A 20,341-nucleotide genomic window follows, 5' to 3' on the forward strand; every position below is an offset into this window, starting at 1 on the left:
TTCTAAAAATATTCATTAAGATGAATGTAATTATGGAGCCCAAATTTTAAACCTATTCTGCTTATTCAATAACAGTGCAATTTTATCTTACTGAATAAACTTTTCCAGATTCTTTTTTTGACATAAAATACAGTAAATTTTTTTCTTTTTTCATTTTTTTTTTTTTTTAGCTGTTAGACTCTTTCTTTGAATTCTAAATAAATCATTTTATTTTAAAAATAGGATGAGGCCAGGTGTGGTGGCTCACACCTATAATCCCAGCACTTTGAGAGTCTGAGGCAGGTGGATCACTTGAGGCCACGAGTTTGAGACCAGCCTGGCCAACATGGTAAAACCCCATCTCTATTAAAAATACAAAAAATTAGCCATGTGTGGTGGCATGCACCTGTAGTCCCAGCTACTCAGAAGGCTGCGGCAGGAGAATCGCTTGAACTTGGGAGGCGGAGGTTACAGTGAGCCAAGAGGCACCACTGCGCTCCAGCCTGGGTGACAGAGCGAGACTCTGTCTCAAAAAAAAAAAAAAAAAAAAAAAAGGACAGATTCCTCAACCACACAGATTCACAGATTAAATACCCTGTCTAAAATTTTAAAGAACAAATCTATTAATCATAATATTGATAGTGGCTTTGAAAAAGTCCTTTCCTTTAAGACATGACCATTTAAAAAGGCATTTTTGTTAATAAGATTACTAGTTAACAGTAAACAATTTGTTGGAGAAGGAAATACAAATTTAAGTAGTATGTGACAAACAGGTAATAGGTAACCCTAGTTTCCTTCAAAAATACAAACAAATCACCACAAAGAAAATCTGCTTTTTATTCTAACACTTTATGTTTTTGTTATTGGCATAAAATTTTCATGATTTCCTAAAGGTATTCTTTAAAATACTTATAACTAAGAACCAGTAGTCATAAATATGGAAATAACATCCTCCTTTAGTCACACTTATTTCAGCATGTCCAAGGAAGAACAGGCTTTTTAAAAACTTTCAAACTCCCTGCCCACTTTGAGTAAAATTTATCTTAAAAGTTAGGTTAACGATGAATTCCTACTGAAATTCTTTTTATCTAGATAAATGCACAGAAGCAAGAAAATCATAAGCCAAATACATTTCTAAAAAATAAATCTTGGCCGGGCACAGTGGCTCACGCCTGTAATCCCAGCACTTTGGGAGGCCGAGGTGGGAGGATCATGAGGTCAGGAGATCGAAACCATCCTGGCTAACATGGTGAAACCTCGTCTCTACTAAAAATACAAAAAATTAGCCGGGCGTGGTGGTGGGCACCTGTAGTCCCAGCTACTTGGAAGGCTGAGGCAGGAGAATGGCATTAACCTGGGAGGTGGCGCTTGCAGTGAGCCGAGATAGCGCCACTGCACTCCAGCCTGGGCGACAGAGCGAGACTGTCTCAAAAAATAAATAAATAAATAAAATAAAACAAATAAATAAATCTTAAAGCTTTTTCTAGAATGCCTTTCCCATTAACCCTCTCTACCGTTGTTTAGCTGGCTGCTTACCATCCCTCAGGTTTATTTAAAGGTGATAAGAAGAAAGAAAATATTATGTGCAGTAAGTAAACATAGCTGCTACCATTTACTTAACCTTTACTATGTACCAAGTACTTGACATGAATTTCTTAGTTTTATCCTCACAACAACCTAAGAGGTAGTTTTTATCATTCTCATTTTATGGAAACTGGGGCTTAAAGAGTAAGGAACTTGGCCAGGCACAGTGGCTAACACTTGAAATCCCAGCATTTTGGGAGGCCAAGGCGAGAGGATTGCTTCAGCCCAGGAATTCAAGACCAGCCTAGGCAACATGGTGAAACTCTATCTCTACAAAAAAAAATTTAAAAATTAGCCAGGCTGGTAGTGTGCACCTGTGGTCCCAGCTACTCAGAAGGCTGAGGCAGGAAGATTATTTGAGCCCACGAGGTTGAGGCTGCAGAAAGCCCTGTTCACAACACTGTACTCCAGATGGGGCAACAGAGTAAGACCCTCTATTAAAAAAAAAAAGAGAGAGAGAGAAAGAGAAAGAGAGAGTGAATAAGGAACCTGCCCAAGGTCTCAGAGCAAACTAGCAGAGAGGCTGGGATTAGGTCTGATTTCAGACCTGTGCTTTTACCCATTATTTTATAAGCCTTTCATGCAACCTCTTCCTGGAAACACCTCCCATCCCTCTAAACTGGGTTAGGCGTCCATCTATCCTCTAAGAGCTCCCTGAGCTTACCATCATCTCAACAGCTTTATATTACACTGAAATTACCTGTTTACTATAAGCTCCTGGAAGATGAAAAATCTGTGCTATAATAATATCCACAGCTAACAGCACAATGCCTAGCTCCTAGAGCTCAGGGTGTATGTGCCCGATTGCCCTCTAAATAAAGCTTATCAGAGAAACTTACCTTAGGAGGGAGTCCTATCCTATGAAACTTTCTACCCACTTTTGGCACTTTTTCTAAAGCATACTTTTTGCCTCTTGATTTTGCACGGTCAATCGCATTATAGTTAAATGTCTCACTGACAAGCCAAACCACCTAGAAACATACAATATAGAAAAATGGTTGGAATTTGTATTATAGAATCTCTATTCATATACACCATGAAATTCACTCTAATGATGAAAATTAGCAAAGTGTAACCCTGTAATAAAGGCCCTAGATAATCTAAAACAGAAAAGTCAGGGAATTTTGCAAAGCCTTGTTACATGAATGGCACATATTTCCTTCTGAGAGTGGTATAAAGGCCTTTCAGAGGCCTAAAATTTGCCAGTGGTAAAAGTAACAGCATTAAAATGTAGACTTAGGAATAAACATTTTAAGAAAGAAGACTTCAAGTAAAAATTTAGAAAGGATGCCAAGTTAGCTGGGTGCAGTGGCTCACGCCTGTAATCCCAGCACTTTGGGGATCTGTGGCAGGTAGACTGCTTGAGCTCAGGAGTTTGAGACCAGCCTGGGCAACATGGAGAAATTCCATCTCTACGAAAAATACAAAAACTGGCTGGGTGTGGTGGTGCACGCCTGTATTACCAGCTACTCAGGAGGCGGAGGTGGGAGGATCACCTGAGCGCAGCAGGACGAGGCTGCAATGAGCCATGATTGCATCACTACACTCCAGCCTGGGCACGAGACCCTATCTCCAAAAAAAAAAAAGAAAAGAAAGGATGTGGGTGCCAGGCACATGATGGTATGTGCCTGTCGTCCCAGCTACTCAGAAGGCTAACGTGGGAGGATCACCTGAGCCCAGCAGGACGAGGCTACAGTGAGCCATGATAAACAGAAAAGATGTGGGTGCCAGGCACATGATGGTATGTGCCAGTAGTCCCAGCTACTCAGAAGGCTGAGGCAGGAGGACTGCGTGAGCACAGAAATTTAAGGCCAGTCTGTGCAACAGAGCAACACTCTGTCTCTTAAAAAAGAAAAGAAAAGAAAAGAAAAGAAAAGAAAAGAAAAACACTTTGTAAAAAGGCTGAAAGCACAATAGTAGTCTTTGAGCGCATTGGCTATCTCTGCCTTCAACAGGATCTCTGGATCCCCTGATATTTTCCTGCCTTCTGAATGCTAGGTCTTTATCCCCTTTTTGTTAGCATTGTCAGATCTCACAGGGACAAGACACATTCCCTTCAATACTTTGTGGATCTACACCAGAATCAATTTACTAGTTACCAGTCACTCATGACTCTTGGACTACTACCAAAAAAGGGGCTCCACTTTAGGTTCCATCATTAGGAACAAATACTGAAATATTCAGATATAAGCAGGTTGTAAATTAAAAGTCCATGGTTAGAAATAAAGTCTGGCTTACCTTTGTTTTAGGTACGATGCCCAGATGAAGCTTGTTGTCCACAAAATAGGCACCCGCTTCGGAAAGGTACCCCTGATTAGGAATCAGGCAGCCTCGCCCAAAGCAGCAAGGGCAGCAGACCTTATGGACATATTTGGTCCATTTTGGATTGAGTTGACCATAAGGCTCTTCTGATTTGGGTTTAAACACACCAATAATTTTCTATAGCAAAAAGTAAAAATCTTATTAGACTTTATATATATATATAGATAATCATCTATAAAATGTATTCTAATAAATTATTTTCTACTGCTTCCCACCAAAGATATAGGCACAAATCCTCAAACTATTAAGAGGATTTATAAACCTCAAATATTAAGATATTTAGTTCAAATCACATTTTCATATTCATTCTCATTCAACAATCTAAAATCAAGACCAATAGTTTTCAAACTGTGCTCTGACAAACCCTGGGAAGGTGAGGGCAAGGCTCTAAGACCTCATGCCACTTAACCAGATTAACTCTAATTTCACCTGTTTTATATTGCTGGCTTTCCAAGTTAAGAAAGAATTTCACTGGGCCAGGTGCAGTGGCTCACGCCTGTAATCCCAGCACTTTGGGAGGCTGAGGCAGGCGGATCACAAGGTCAGGAGATCGAGACCATCCTGGCTAACACTGTGTAACCCCCGTCTCTACTAAAAATAACAAAGAAATTAGCCGGGCGTGGTGGCGGGCGCCTGCAGTCCCAACTACTCAGGAAGCTGAGGCAGGAGAATGGCATGAATCCGGGAGGTGGAGCTTGGGTGACAGAGCGAGACTCTGTTACAAAAAAGAAAAAAAACAAAAAGAAAAAGAGTTTCACTGATTTTTAAATGTTTGAAAACCACCATTCTAGGTCAAACAATGTTATTATTCAATATCGATTACATATCCACATTACATGTTTGCTGTTTACTTTCCCCACATTAAAGTACATTGTAAGAAGCAGGGACTTGGTTTGTTAGGGCTGCATTTCCAGTATTCAGAACAGTACCTGATGCACAGTAGACATCCAAGTATTTGTTAAATTAATCCAATGACAAAAACCACCTCTAAAATACAAAGATGATAAGATCTAGTACACATCCATGCTGTCAGATTCTCCTACCCTAATTTTCCAGTTATTTTTTCAGGAACCAACTTAAAGTAAACTCTTGACCAGGCCTGGTGGTTCACACCTGTAATACCAGCACTTTGGGAGGTGAGCAGATCACTTGAGGTCAGGAGACAAGCTGGCCAACATGGGGAAATCCCATCTCTACTAAAAATACAAAACTTAGCTGGGCATGATGGCGTGCGCCTGTAATCCCAGCTACTCAGGAGGCTGAGGCAGGAGAATCACTTGAACCAGGGAGGTGGAGATTGCAGTGAGCCGAGATTGCGCCACTGCACTCCAGCCTGGGTGACAGAGCGAGAATCCATCTTAAAAATAAATTGATTAATTAAATAAAATAAACTCTCTCCTATTAAAGAATCTTTATTTGCTCATGAATGTCTAAAAGTCTCTATACTCTTATTGTTTGATACAATATATTCATATTCAATTTAGAAGCTTAATTATCCTTAGACAAGAACAAATCTTATTATAAGTATATAATTGCTTTATAATACAATAAATATAATGCAATACAGTCTGAGTCACTAGTAAAAAAGTCAGCAAGATCAAATTAAGAAATCAAGCTTAGAATAAAGATTGAGAGATTGACAGTACCTACAAATACATTTTAATCTCAAAAAAGGATTATGCTTTAAAATCATTTTAAAAATATAACTTCAATCTGCAAAAAAAAGTTAGGGGTGAAATTATAAATGTTATTCTCCCAGAGAAAAGAACTGCTCATTATGCATCATTCAGAAAGCTTTTAGAAAAAACAACGTATTTTTGAAAAATTCTAGACTAAGTGGAGCAAAGTGCCACATCAACTTCTCTTTTCTGCTCTAGAATCATCCTGTGGTTCATTTCACTTTCACATTCCAATACTTTCAAACTTCAGATTGCTGAGCCTCCTTCCCCTGGTAAAATGCCAGAAAAGGCATACACTACCTTTGAAAAAAAATCAAGTACTTTGGAAATGACATTAAACAAGTTTTGAAGGTTTAAACTTCCACTGTGTTTGGCTAACAAGGTTACAGACTTCCATAAGATAAGGACTTGTGAATATATATACGCAATAAGGCTACAGCGGAATATGGGTATTCAATAAATGCTTCAAACCAAGTATAAAATAACAAAATAGCAAACTGTGACTTGAAATGATTAGCTCTGTTTCTAAACACCAGAGTGCTTTAGTAAAAGCAAAAAACTGAGGCCGGGCACAGTGGCTCACACTTGTAATCCCAACACTTTGGGAGCCAAAGCTGAGGTCTGCTTGAGCCTAGGAGTTCAAGACCAGCCAGGACAATATAGGGAGACCCCTGTCTCTACAAATAATTACAAAAATTAGCCCAGTGTGGTGGCATACTCCTGTGGTCCCATTTACTCAGGAGGCTGAGATGGGAGGATTGCCTGAGCCCAGGAGGTCAAGGTTACAGTGAGGTTATGATTGCACCACCACACTCCAGTCTGGGTGAGAGAGGGGGACCCTGTCTCAAAAAACAAACAAAAATTGACCTTTATTTTGGAAAAGAGGTTACAATCAGACTTAAGAGGAAAATATCTTTAGAAACTCACAATGATTTCATATTTAAACTAGTATTTACCAAAGTTTCTATTACATATAATAGGTTTGTGAAATTCTCACCCTCTTAGGATCCTTCACAAAGTAACTTCCACTTGAACCTTGAGAGATCCTTTCCGGAAAAATTCCAACTTCTATTGCTTGCTCTGCTCTCAGTATAATATCTGCAAATTCTGGGTCATCCAAGAATGCATTCATCTCCGAAGTACCAGTAGTTACTGCATTAAGAAGAAATACCAGCTATGAGAATGCTCATGATATGGACCTGCAATATGGATTAGCTTGCTGGTATCAGGACATAAGGTACAGAAAAATGTAATCAAGATTTGTATAGACTGCTCCGATCCTCCTTCCTCTCCGCTGCCTAACAACCCCCACTTCTCTTCAATTTCCAAATAACATGGGGGCGGGGGCAGGTGCAGTGGCTCACGCCTGTAATCCCAGCACTTTGAGAGGCTGAGGCGAGTGGATCACTTGAGGTCAGGAGTCCAAGACCAGACTGGCCAACGTGGCCAAACCCCGTGTCTACTAAAAATACAAAAAATTAGCCAGGTATGGTGGTGGGCGCCTGTAATTCCAGCTACTCGGAAGGCTGAGGCAGGAGAATCCCTTGAATCTGGGAGGTGGAGGTTGCAGTGAGCAGAGACTGCACCACTGCACTCCAGCCTGGGCAACAAGAGTGAGACACTGTCCAATAAATAAATAAATAAATAAAAATAAATAATAATAACATGGGAGGAAGTTCACTGTTCATTAAAATAATACTAATACCTCTCATTTACTTGAACTTCTGTACTGCAATGATTTATCCTCCATCCTACTTCATCCTCTAGTTCCCCAATCATACCTCAGATCTTGTCAATACCAGTAACTGCAACCTCACCACACTTTCAATGTCAAGCACCTCCTGTCTTCCCAGTTCAGTCCCTCTGGCACTCCAAGTCCAAATATTCTTCTGCCCTACTAGAACCTACAAAGGACTGCTCCCCCACGTCACTGGAATTCTCTCCCTTCAAGTCCTTGCTTCCCGCCTCCTTGGCCAGCTTAAATTATGCTGGGTCTTCACAGAATCACTCTTTCTTCCTCCCCTCATCATGGTCACCTGCAAAACTCCCAGTCCCAGTAAAACCCAACAGTCTACCAACTCCATGCCTGCACCACGGCAGCGGAGTTAAAGAAATGCACACAAGCCAATTCCTCTCCTCAAATTCCCAACACCTCCTCTTCCATCCTCTCTCTCAGGAGAGGATCTAGCTTCCTATTTCATTAATAAGCAGCAATCACAAAATACCATGACCAGCCCCCAGCACTGCATTTATCTACCCGCTACTTAACTTTGGAATGGCCCAGGTTCCATTCACGGTCCTCTTCTCTTTGTTACCAACACTGATGACTCCCAAATTTCTAATTCAAGTCTGGACTTCTGCCCTAAACTCGACTACTGTATTCAACATCTCCACTTGGATGCTTAATAGACATCTCAAACTTTACTACCCAAAACTTCATTCTTCACCTTTGCCACACCTCCCAAAGGCTTCATCCCTATGTTTCCCATATTGCAGTTGCTGGCACCTCCAAATCTTCCAGTTGCTTAGGCCAAAAACCTTATAATCATCCATGATCTCACGCTCTTACCCTCTACATCCAATCAGCAAGTTGTATTGGCTCTACCTTAAATAAATACCCCAAATCCAACCACCTCTTGCCATCTCCATTCCTTCCACATGATTCAGGTTACCATTGGCTCTCACCTCGATTATTCTAAGAGCATCCTAACTGGTCTCCCTCTCTCACCCATGCCCCCTCTATACCTAACAGTGGAGCTAGGAATCCTTTTTCTTTGTAACTTTTAAGTTCAGGGGTACAACTGCAGGTTACATAGGTAAACTTCTATCTTGAGGGTTTGTTGTACAGATTATTTCATCACCCAGATATTAAACTGGTAAGAAGAGATACTACACTTGATCTTAGCCAAAAGACCAAGAAGCAATCACCCGGGTATTAAGCTTAGTACCCATTAGTTATTGTTCCTGACTCTCTCCCTCCTCCTACCCTCCACCTTCCGAAAGGCCCTGGTATATGTTGTTCCCCTCTATGTGTCCATGTGTTCTCATCATTTAGCTCCCATTTATTAGTGAGAACATGTGATGTTTGGTTTTCTGTTCCTGTGTTAGTTCGCTGAGGATAATAGCCTCCTGCTCCATTCATGTCCTTGCAAAGGACATGATCTTGTTCTTTTTTATGGCTCTTAAAACATACATCATGTCACTCTTTTGGACCAACCAGCCCATTTATTTCCCATCTCACAATAACTCCAAGTCATTATGACCCCCAAGACCTTATCTAATCTCTAACCTCCACTTTATTTTTCTATTTAGCACTTACCATCTAATCTACTATGTATTTATTTTGGGTGCTCCAAGAAACCAGTGAACTCCAAGACAAGAGAAACTTCAAAACAAGGATTTATTTCACCACTGTATCCCCAGAACTTACAGAACTTATTATGTTCCTGGAACATAATAAGCACTTAATAAACACTTGCTGAATGACCTTGCCCTGACCACACCTAAGGGTTATTACTGGTCCTTTAAAATGCAGAGACTAAAAGTAGAGAACTAAAAATAAGAGAACTCATTGTATAACCTTTTTTATTTAGCACAGTTGAAGTATGTATGAAGTAAGTATGTATTAAGTATGTAAGTAACTTATCGAGTTTCCATCTCAAACAAATAAATCAAAATGAACTCTCTCTTGAGGATTAGAACTATAAACCTAAACCTGCCCATCTTTACCATATCTTACCACTAACCAGAATATTTTCTAGAACAAAATAGATGTTCACTGGCCAGGTGCAGTGGCTCACGCCTGTAATCCCAGCATGTTGGGAGACTGAGGCAGAAGGGTCACTTGTGTCCAGGAGTTCAAGACCAGCCTGGGCAACATAGTGAGACCCTATCTCTGTAAAAAATGAAAAATTAGCTGGGTACAGTGTAATTTACCTGTAGTCCCAGCTACTTAGGAGGCTAAGGTGGGAGGATCACTTGTGCCCAGAGTTCAAGGCAGCAGTGAGCCATGATCATGCCACTGCACTCAGCCTGAGTGTCAGAATAAGACTCTTGTCTCAAAAAAAAAAAAAGGAAACTTGAGGTGTTCACAAATTTAGTGCATTGAACCCAGCCTCAGGGCTTTTGGCGCTGTTCACCCTTCAGGTCTGGAATTGGATGCCACTTTCTCTAAGTCTTCCCTGGCCCCTACATCTACGGCATGGCTCCATGCCTCAATGCACAGCTTTCCCCATCCAAGCACATATACACAGTCTGTTAGGGCTGTTCGTTTTGACTGTTTCCTCCATTAGGCTATAAAGCTGTGAGATGATAGGGCAGGTTAACAGGCATCTATCTAATACAGGTCACTATTGTTTCCCCAAAGCCTTGATTTCCACTGCACCCAGTAGGCACTCAGAATATTTGATGAATGATGCACATCTGCAATGGATGGAAAACAATGTACTTTATGCACTGGTTGAGAAATACTCTCCAACACACTGCCACTCACTGTCTTTCAAAAGCTCACTTATGGAAAATGGTCAAAACACATGGAACATCTACTCTGCTAAAATCTTCCTCTAAATTAAACAAGATTATCAGTATATTGAACCTAGATGAGGCAATATAAATAGCACCAATAGTTAAAAACTATTTCTGCTGAAATGGGCTTCAGGGAAGTTTTAAGAACTACCTCTATGAAATTAATCACTTTTATCACAGATATTCTTTAGCATACAGCATTCACCAAGAGACTGTGACAGGCTATCCTTTGTCCATTCTGTTTTGGTTCAAATAACCAGTTTATTTTAACTTTATAGACCTCGTGATTGTGTTTCTCTCAAGTTAGCTGATCAGTAATCTTAAAAATCAAATTTATGGGTTGCCTGCATTAAGCATCTGAGGTGCATCTTATGTACTCTTATTCCAGGCTCCATCTTCTCATCTTTCTTCCTTTTAAATGATTTTCTTATTCTATTCACATATTTATAAGCCACCATGAATCATTAAATGACTTACAAATTCATTTTCTTTTACTTTGACAGCTCCTTGTGAATTCTAACACTGTTTTCTAACTGTTAGGCTCTCTAACAGAAGCTAAGTGCGTCTGATTTGTATTAATTGGGACCTTGGAGAAGTCACTTCACTTCTTTGTGCTTTTTTTTTTTTTTTTTTTTTTGAGACAGGATCTTGTTCTGTAACCCAGGCTGGAGTATAGTGGTGGAATTATAGCTCACTGTACTCAGTGTAACCTGAAACTCATGGGCTCAAGCAATCCTCCTGCCTCAGTCTCCTGAGTAGCTTGGACTACAGGTGTGCATCAGAGAGGCCTCCCAAAGTGTTGGGATTACAGGCATAAGCTACCATGTCCAGCCTCTCTCTGTACTTTCTTAAAATGAGAACAAGGCCAGGCATGGTGGCTCACACCTATAATCTCAGTGCTCTGTGAGGCCGAGGCAGGTGGATCACCTGAGGTCAGGAGTGCGAGACCAGCCTGACCAACATGGTGAAACCCCGTTTTTACTAAAAATACAAAATTAGCCAGGCATGATGGCGCGTGCCTATAATCCCAGCTACTTGGGAGGGTGAGGCAGGAGAATCACTTGAACCCGGGAAGTGGAGGTTGCAGTGAGCCAAGATCATGCCATTACACTCCAGCCTGGGCAACAAGAGTGAAGCTCTGTCCCCCCACTGCCACCCACTGCCCCCCCCCAAAAAAACAGTACTCACATCACAGGGTTGGTTATGAATTAACATATATGAAGCATATAGAAGTATGCCTAGCACATATTAACTGCTATGTAGGCATTAGCTATCATTACTACCCAATTCACTGATTAAAATAACTAGAACAAGGAATGCACTAATCCTTCCACTTTGACACTGATCCAACAACACTATGGTTTATGCTGTTTGTAGATTTTGTTAAATGCCTTGTTAAAGATAACAGACATATGACATTCTTCCACTGGTTAAAGTACATAAACCTCTTGCTTATATAAACAAGAGTTAAGCATCATAAATGATGTTCATATTAATCTAAAGGCAAGAATTTCTTGGAACTAGTGAGGTAGTTTCATGGAAATCAGATGGTAAAGGACAAATGAAGTTAATGGAGTCACTTAAAAAATAACTAAACTTAAAAATCGAGTTAAATTACTCAATCATGAACATTTCAGTCTTTAAAATTCTTTTAAAGTTTTCACAGAAACTATTTTAAAGTCCCACTAAAGGTAAAAACCTCCAAAATAACCAGAGACACAATTATTTTATAACACTTATGGACCCACGGCAAAATGGAAAAAGGGCAGAATATGAAAAAAAAACTAGGCTTTTTTCTGTTTTATCACTTCCTGGGTGATTTATCACTTCCTGGGTATCTGACTTCGGGCAAACCATTTACCTCTGAAGTCCTATGAGCTACCAGTCATTACCAGTTTATTAATTCTGAATCCTCATAACGAGAATAAGGGTGAATAACAATTAACTTGCTGTGCTGTTGTGAGAATAATTTTTTTTTTTTTTTGAGACAAAGTCTCACTCTGTCGCCTAGGCTGGAGTGCAGTGGAGCCACCTCTGCTCACTGCAACCTCCACCTCTCAGATTCAGAAGCGATTCTCCTGCCTCAGCCTCCTGAGCAGCTGGAATTACAGGTGCCCGTCACCATGCCCGGCTAATTTTTGTATTTTTAGTAGAGGTGGGGTTTCACCATGTTGGCCAGGCTGGTCTCAAACTCCTGACCTCAAATGATCCACCCACCTAGGCCTTCCAAAGTGCAGGGATTACAGGCGTGAGCCATGGCACCTGGCAGAGAATAAAAAATTTTTATTTATTTATTTTTTGAGACAGAGCCAGGCCGGAGTGCAGTGGAGAATAAAATACTTTTTAAAAAAGATCTTAGCAAATTGTAAGCTGTGATATAGGTAAGATACTACCTTTAAAAAAGGTAGGAATTCTGAGGTAGAATCCATTTGCATTCTAACACCATACTCTATCCTCACTTTGACTTTTTTATTGTTGTTGTTGATTTATTTGTAATAGAGATGGGGATCTCGCTATGCTGCCCAGGTGGGTCTTGAACTTCCAGCCTCAAGCTATTCTCCTGCCTAGATCTCCAAAAATGCTGGGATGGGATTACAGGACTGCCATCTCGTTGGCCTCTCGCTTTGATTTTTTTCTAGCCTTAATACTGTTTGTTTATAAAATACCTCACTTTCACAGAATAAGTGCATTTTGAAGGCTTTAGGCTCTTTTAAAAATCCAGGTACACAAGGTATCTTACACAAGGTAAGGGGCGGAAAAAGGCAAGCTAGCTATTTTACAGATTAAATTCTAAGTAATATATGCCCAAATTGCCAATGTAGCTAGGCGAATGCAGGCCCGTTTGTGATCTGGTTCGAGCTTCACGTTATTTGGTTAAACGTCAATGCATCCATCAGCAAACATTATAACGGGAGCAGACTTTGGTTAAAGCTTAAACAATCAGACAAACGGCTCCCCTTGGGCTTCTCTGATTTATTTACTCTAGAATATGCCTGAATGTAACTTCCAGCTAGAACTTGAATGACCGATTCTATCCAAAATTCTTTAAACTGTAGAGGACACATTAGTGTACCACTAACAGTACATTTAAAATCTAACAACTCCAAAAAAACTAAGCACTGTTAAAGAAACTTCCATTTTCTGTGGCTTTTAAGCTGTCATGTGTGAAGCAATAAACCAACGGGGTGCACAACATCTCATTTAATCCATCCTCACAACCAGCAGGAAGGTGTTACCATCGCCTTTTTACAAACAAGTCTGTCTCACCTCTAGCTGAGAGTCTTACAAGTCTGCTATTCCCATCACATTAGTCTAACTCCACTCAACACGCCAGAAAAACTCACTTTATTAACAAATATCCAGGCCTGCACAGCATACCTAAATTTAACTAACGTTCAACATCGTTTCAATTGCCCTGTTTCACCTGAGGGTATCAGTTCACTTAATAGCGAAAAGAGGCTTTTCGTTTCGTTTTCTTACGTATTAGAAGTAAATCAAGAAAGAGAAACTAAACTGTAAGAGGGCAGGAACAGACTTTCAACTGCTTTTTGCCCTTTGTGGCTAACGTCACAGTAACAACATTTAATGGAAAAAGGTTTCGAAACGTGCCCCAGTGGCAACTGGATATTCTGGTCGTCCATCTCTCCTGTCATCCACTTCGCAAATTCACCACTCCGGGAACTTTCCTGAGAGTTCAAGGTTCTTAATTCAAAAGGCAAGTCCAAACTTGAGCAAGGACTGACGTCATTTTACAGTGTTAACCTCTCCCCAGTGTCGGATTCTAGAAGTTCAGACTCACTTTGCGGGGAGGTCTAAAGAATCGGTTTAATGACAGCCACTGGCCTTAGGAGAGCAAGTTCCCGGAGAAAGAGCGAGCAAGCGAGGTGCACGCGTTGCGGCTGCGGCTGGTCCCGGTCCGAACTCGGGAGCCGCTGCCCAGCGAGCAGGGAAAGCCCGTCCACCTCGGCTAGCGCGCGCGGGAGACAAGACAGAGGCGGGCGACAAGGGCAGCCGCCTGGAGGGGCACGGGGAGTGGGGCAGGGCCGGGTCGCACCTGAAACCTTGGGGCGGCTCCGGTCCAGGTCGGCGGGCGAACTCCGGGAGACCCCCACGTTCCCGGGCGGGAGCGGCAGCTCCTCGTCGCCGGCCGCGCCCTCCTCCCCGGCGGCGTCCAGCAGCCTCACGGCGCTGCCTGGGGCGCCTCTCCGCGGGTGGGCCCAGGCGATCCGCGGTAGCAGTGGCTCCCGCTCCCCATCCTCCTCCTCCTCCGGGCTCCCGCTGTCCGCGGACGCCAGCCGGTCGGGCTCGGAGGGATCCTCCATGGACTCCCTCTTCTCCCTCCGCGCTGAGACCAGATCAGAGCAGCCAGGTACCCGAGACTGGGGTCTGCATGGCGGGGAACGGGAGCAACCGGGTAGAACGGACGCCACCTCACCAGCTCACGAGCCCGCTTGGCGCCAGCCCAGCGGTTGCCCCGCCCCGCCCCGCCCCGTCGCGGGCCGCGCCCCACTTCGCGCCTCCGCCGGGCACCTCCCCCGCGCCTGCGCAGAAGGGCCGTGGCGCGGCGGCGGCGGCGGCGGCGGCGGCGCCGCCGCCGCGGGGGAGTGAACAGAGGGCGGGGCTTTTGAGGGGGGCAGGTGGGGCGGGGCCGCCACCTGCCTCCGTGAGTGCGGAGAGAAGCAGAGCACAGCTCGCTTTACTCCCGGTGGAGGGCGGGAAGCTGAGTAGTTTCTAAAGAGGTTCCCTCATGCAACCAAAATCGGCCCCTCCGCGACAGAATTCTCTCTTAGAGTTTACCATAATCTATAACAATAGATTTAATTGTACTACATTTCTTTCCTCCACTGGACGTCCAGGAGGGTTTGTATGTTCTTTTTTTTCTTACTAATCTAGGTGGAAATTTATTAATTTTTAAATCTTTTCAAAATATCATGTTTTGGTTCCATTGATTTTCTGTTTTCTAGTCCATTGCCTTATTTTGCTCTTTATTCCTCACTTGAAGTTTGATTTCCTCTTCTTTTTCTAGTTGCTTAGAGTAGAAAATGATTGATTCTAAATCTATCTGCTTTTCCAATGCAAGGATTTAAGGCTATAAATTGCCCTCTAAGCACTGCTTTAGCTGCATTCTCCGTTTTTTGTTGTTGTTGTTGTTGTTGAGACGGTCTCGCTGTGTTATCCAGGCTGGAGTGCAGTGACACAATCATAGCTCACTGCAGCCTCAACCTCCTGAACTCAAGAGATCCTCCCACCTTTAAACTGTAGAAGACACAGTAGCTGGAACTGCAGGTGTGCATGATCATACCCTGTTAATTTTTAAATTTAAATTTTTTCTAGAGATGGGGTCTCAACTGTTGCCCAGATTGGTCTTGAGCTCCTGGTCTCAAGTAGTTGTCCTGCTTCAGCATCCCAAAATTCTGGGATTACAAGCATAAGCCACCTTGCCTGGCCTGCTACTGTGCTTTCATTTTCCTTCAGCAGAAAATAGTTTTTAACTTCCTTTATGATTTCCTCTTTGACCCTGTAAAGGAATATAAAAATCTCAGAACCATCCCCCACCCCCAACTTGTTATGTCAGAGGGAGATTTAAGCCTGGAGACTGAAGTCACCCAACACTACAATCCTTTTCCCAAATGGATAGCTGTTATTTCCCATCATTGTATTAAAACTTTATACGTTAGCCAGACCCTCCTCAAAATGCAAAACAAGCCTTATGTATCTCAGTCTCAGGATGACTGTCCTCAACAAATTAATAATAGTGAATTCTTTACCGGCCATTAAACCTTTCAAGATGTATATCCTTCCATAAAACAAGGACATGTCAATTGTATAACTTTAAGTCTGCAACCTAAACCAAACGGGTACAATTAAAGTCTGTTAAATTTCACATGGATGATTTCAATTACAAGTTTATCTTCCCAGATGCAGAACAAGGATAAGATCAATCATTCCTTCACCTGAGATATCTGCATAATTAACTTCCTTTACTCCATTTTCTTTGAATGTTCACCTTAAGCATAGCATAGAGTTACTGGGCACTACTTAAAGTAAAATGTAACCATTTGCCTCACCACCTACAACCCTCTTCCTTGATGCCTTCTCCACTTTAAAGAAAGAATAGCTGGAATTACAGGTGCCTGCCACCATATCTGGCTAATTTTTGTATTTTTTAGTAGAGATGGGGTTTCACCACATTGGCCAGGCTGGTCTCGAACTCCTGACCTCAGGTGATCCACCCACCTTAGCCTCCCAAAGTGCTGGGATTACAGGTGTGAGGTACTGCACCCGGCCTGTACCTGCCTTTTAATTTGAGTTTTGGGTCCATTTACATTTAATGTAATAATGATGTAGTTGAATTTAGATCTATTATTTTGCAATTTGTGTCTTATTTGCTTTAACCTTTTCGGTTCCTCTGTTCCTCCTTTCCTGCTTTCATTTGGATTAATTCAATAATTCTGATTATTTCATTTTCATTCCATCATTGGCTTTCTGTTATACTTCTTTTTTTTTTTTTTTTTTTTTTTTTTTTCGTTTTTTGAGATGGAGTTTCACTCTTGTAGCCCAGGTTGGAGTGCAGTGGCGAGATCTTGACTCACTGCAACCTCCACCTCCTGGGTTCAAGCTATTCTCCTTGCCTCAGCCTTCTGAGTAACTGGGACTACAGGCATGTGCCACCATGCCTGGCTAATTTTTGTATTTTTAGTAGAGACAGGGTTTCACCATGTTGGCCAAGATGTTCTTGATCTCCTGACCTTGTGATCCACCGGCCTTGGCCTCCCAAAGTTCTAGGATTATAAGCATAAGCCACCACACCCAGCCTCTATTATACTTCTTTACATTAATTTTCAGTGCTTACACTAGAGTTTTCAATATGCATCCTTAAAATATCTCAATGTACTAAGAGCCGATATTGTACTATTTGACATAAGCTGTAAGAACTTAGCAAAAGTGTCATCCCATTTATGCCCCATCCTTTATGTTATTGCTGTCATGCATACTAGACCTATATATTTAAATACAGTGAATAATTTTTGCCTTAATTGCTTTTTTAGAGAAATTACCCACATAGTTACAACTTCCAGTGTTCTTCCTTCCCTTTTGTAGTTCAGAGTTTCTATCTAGTATCATTTCCCTTTCCTCTGAAGAATTAAAAACAAATTCTTGTAATGCAGATTTGCTAGTTAATATGGCTTAGCTATGTCTCCACCCAAATCTCATCTTCAATTCCCACGTGTTGTGGGAGGTGGGAGGTGATTGAGTCATGGGGGCAAATCTTTCCAGTGCTGTTTTCATGATGGTGAGTCTCCTGAGATCTGATGGTTTGAAAAACAGGAGTTTCCCTGCACAAGCTCTCCTTGCCCACTCCCATCCACATTAGATGTGACTTGCTCCTCTTTGCCTTCCACCATAATTGTGAGGCCTCCCCGGCCATGTGGAACTGTAAGTCCAATAAACCTCTTTCTTTTGTAAATTGCCCAGTCTCAGGTATGTCCTCATCTGCAGCATGAAAATGGACTAACACACTGGTGATAAATTTAAGTTTTAATTTATCAGAAATTGTCTTTATTTTACCATCATTTTCAAATGCTACATCCTCTGGGTGCAGACTTCTGGGTTGCTATTGCTATCCTTACCCATCTTAAGTTCAACTGTAAATATGTCATTCTATTGTCCTCTTGCCTTCATTGTTTTTGAATCATAACCCTTCACTTACACACCCAACTTGTACTATGTCATTTTCTCTAGCTGCATTTAAAATTTTCTCTGGTTCTTTGGTTCTTTCATTTGCAGTAGTTTGACCATGATGTTTTTGGTATGATTTTCTTTACAAATATCTTGCTCAGGTTTTGCTTTACTTCTTGAATCTGTAGATTTATGTTTTCCACAAAATTTGGAGAAATGTCATTCTTTTTTTTTCTAGAAGCAGTTTATTACCTTAAAGCATTTAGCAAACCTAATATCTGACCTGCCTAATTTAGACCAAATGTCTTTATTTTACCAATAATCTTTAAAACTCTTGATTTCCCAAAGCTTACTAAAGTCACGCTGTTATAGGCCATTAGACGGCATGAGCAGGGCAGGAAAGGGCTCTTCTCCCACCCACCAAGAATGTTGGGTGATGGTTCAGCAATTATCACATTGCCTTTCTAAAAGTCATACATTGGCAGCTAGGGTCAGGGAGATGCCATTTCCTGATGGGCCACACCTATTGCACTAAAGTGTTAATTGAATGCAGATGCCAGGGAAATGCAACTTCCCAGGCATATGCATTAAGAGACAAAATGACAGAATATGACCTTCCCATAGCACTCCATGGGAAAAGGGAAGAAAGCCTTGGGTGAGCATGTGTACAACTTCCTAGACACACTGCACGTGCTCACCTCCCAAGGCTAGGGAGGGCACTGTGCATGCGGGCAGCCCACCCTAAGGAAAGAATCATGGGAAAAGAGCCAGCCTATAAAGTCCTAGGATCAAGGTTCAACACTGCACTTGACCTTCACATGCCCATGTGCCTGCTTGAGTCTCTTCCAAGCATACTTTCATTTCTTTCCTGTTCTAAAGCCTTTTTAAATAAGCTTCCACTCTGCTCTGAAACTTGCCTTGGTCTTTTTTTCTGCCTTATGCCCCTCAGTGGGATTATTTCTTCTGAGGAGGCAAGAATCGAGGTTGGCGCTGACTAGTGCAGATTCTCTGCTAGTAAGTTGGATACCTTCCACCAGGAACAACATCAACTAAAAGGCATTACAGTTTTTATTTTTCCGACAAAATACTTGATTTAAGCATTTGATATTTTCAAAACATTAATTAGAGCTCTTTCATATATAAACATTACACACATAACACACATGTAACTACACAGACAGACAGAAGATTCAGTAGTTGTAGGATTTTTCATTTGCCAGTTTTTAAGTTTCTTAATTGGATTACTGGTTTCAGGGTAGAGGAACAGGGCTAGGAAAACATGCAGTTTCTAGAGCCTAATAAGCATGCACAGCTGGAAGGCAAAACAGATCCCCAAAACTTCAGGGTCCCTTTTTCATACTAGATCCTGGATCTCCAAAAAAGAAATGCTATGGAACAAGACAGTGCAGTAATTTTACCATGCATTTCATTGCAAAGCAACCCAAAGACAATCAGCCTATTCTGTGATCTCAGTCATTATTTCTTCAAATATTTCTTTTCTGCTCTATTCTCTTTTCCTTCTGAGATTTCTATTACATGGATGTTAGACTCTTTGATATTGTCTCAAAGGGCAGTGGAACTCTACCTATGTTTTCATTTTTCTCAATAATTGTTCTCTCTGTTCTTCAGGTTTGATAATTTGTCTTTATCTGTTTTAAATTCATCAATCTTTTGACTATTTCCAATAAGTTGTTAAGCCCACTCAGTTTGCTCGTTTTTTTTTTAATTTCAGACCTGTACTTTTCAGTTCTACAATTTCTATTTAGTTCCTTTTTAGAGCTTCTATTTCTCTGCTGAAATTTTCCATCTGTAACTCATTACAACATATATTTTTAAAATCCTTGAAAAAGATGTATATATATATATAACTTTTAAATGTCTTTGCTAATTCTTACATCTGGGTCCTCTTATAGTCAGTTTCTATTTACTGCTTTTTCTCTTGATTATGGGTCAAGCTTTCCTGTTTCTTTACATATCTGTTAATTTTTTGTTGTATACTGAATATTGTGGATGATATATTATAGAGCCTCTAAATTCTGTTATAGTCCTCTCACGAACGTTGATTTGTTCTAGAAGATAATTAACTTGGCTGGAGTCAAACTCCACCTGAAATTTCTGGTCATTTCTTTCAGCAATCCAACTGTTACTTTTTGCTGAGCTGCTTGAAGCCTCTACCATGCAGGAGTCAACCAAGGATTTGGGCAGAGTATCTCTGCATATTTTGGAGTTCTCTTCCTTTCTGACTTCTTTGTTTTCAAGACATCTGTCCTCCATTTTAGCTGCTCTAGGGTCCATTCCCTAATTCCATTCCCTAACTTCTGAAGCCATTAAGACTGCAGCAGGCCGGGCGCGGTGGCTCGAACCTGTAATCCCAGCACTTTGGGAGGCCGAGATGGGTCGATCACGAGGTCAGGAGATCGAGACCATCCTAGCTAACACGGTGAAACCCCGTATCTACTAAAAAAAACACAAAAAACCAGCTGGGCGAGGTGGTGGGCGCCTGTAGTCCCAGCTACTCGGGAGGCTGAGGCAGGAGAATGGTGTAAACCCAGAAGGCGGAGCTTGCAGTGAGC

The 20,341-nt window shown here is 41.6% G+C and overlaps 1 protein-coding gene and 1 pseudogene across 3 annotated transcripts in view; both read right to left on the reverse strand.

The window, feature by feature from the left end:
• Positions 1–14,609, reverse strand: part of PI4K2B (phosphatidylinositol 4-kinase type 2 beta) — a 35,082-nt gene extending 20,473 nt beyond the window's left edge. For all 3 annotated transcript variants that reach the window (XR_004055173.1, XM_030924168.1, XM_010362982.2), the window contains exons 1-4: positions 14,143–14,609; positions 6,562–6,716; positions 3,802–4,002; positions 2,403–2,534 (exon numbers count right to left, since the gene is read on the reverse strand). Coding sequence is in view for 2 of the 3 variants with exons in the window: in XM_030924168.1 (XP_030780028.1) it covers positions 2,403–2,534; positions 3,802–4,002; positions 6,562–6,716; positions 14,143–14,410 (756 nt within the window). In the remaining variant the exon portion in view is untranslated. The remainder of the gene's footprint in view (positions 1–2,402; positions 2,535–3,801; positions 4,003–6,561; positions 6,717–14,142) is intronic.
• On the reverse strand, positions 8,395–8,489 carry LOC115896297 (annotated as a pseudogene).
• Positions 14,610–20,341: the final 5,732 nt, after the last annotated feature.

The sequence above is a fragment of the Rhinopithecus roxellana genome, chromosome 2 (genome assembly GCF_007565055.1).
Source record: "Rhinopithecus roxellana isolate Shanxi Qingling chromosome 2, ASM756505v1, whole genome shotgun sequence".
NCBI classification, from domain to species: Eukaryota; Metazoa; Chordata; class Mammalia; order Primates; family Cercopithecidae; genus Rhinopithecus; species Rhinopithecus roxellana.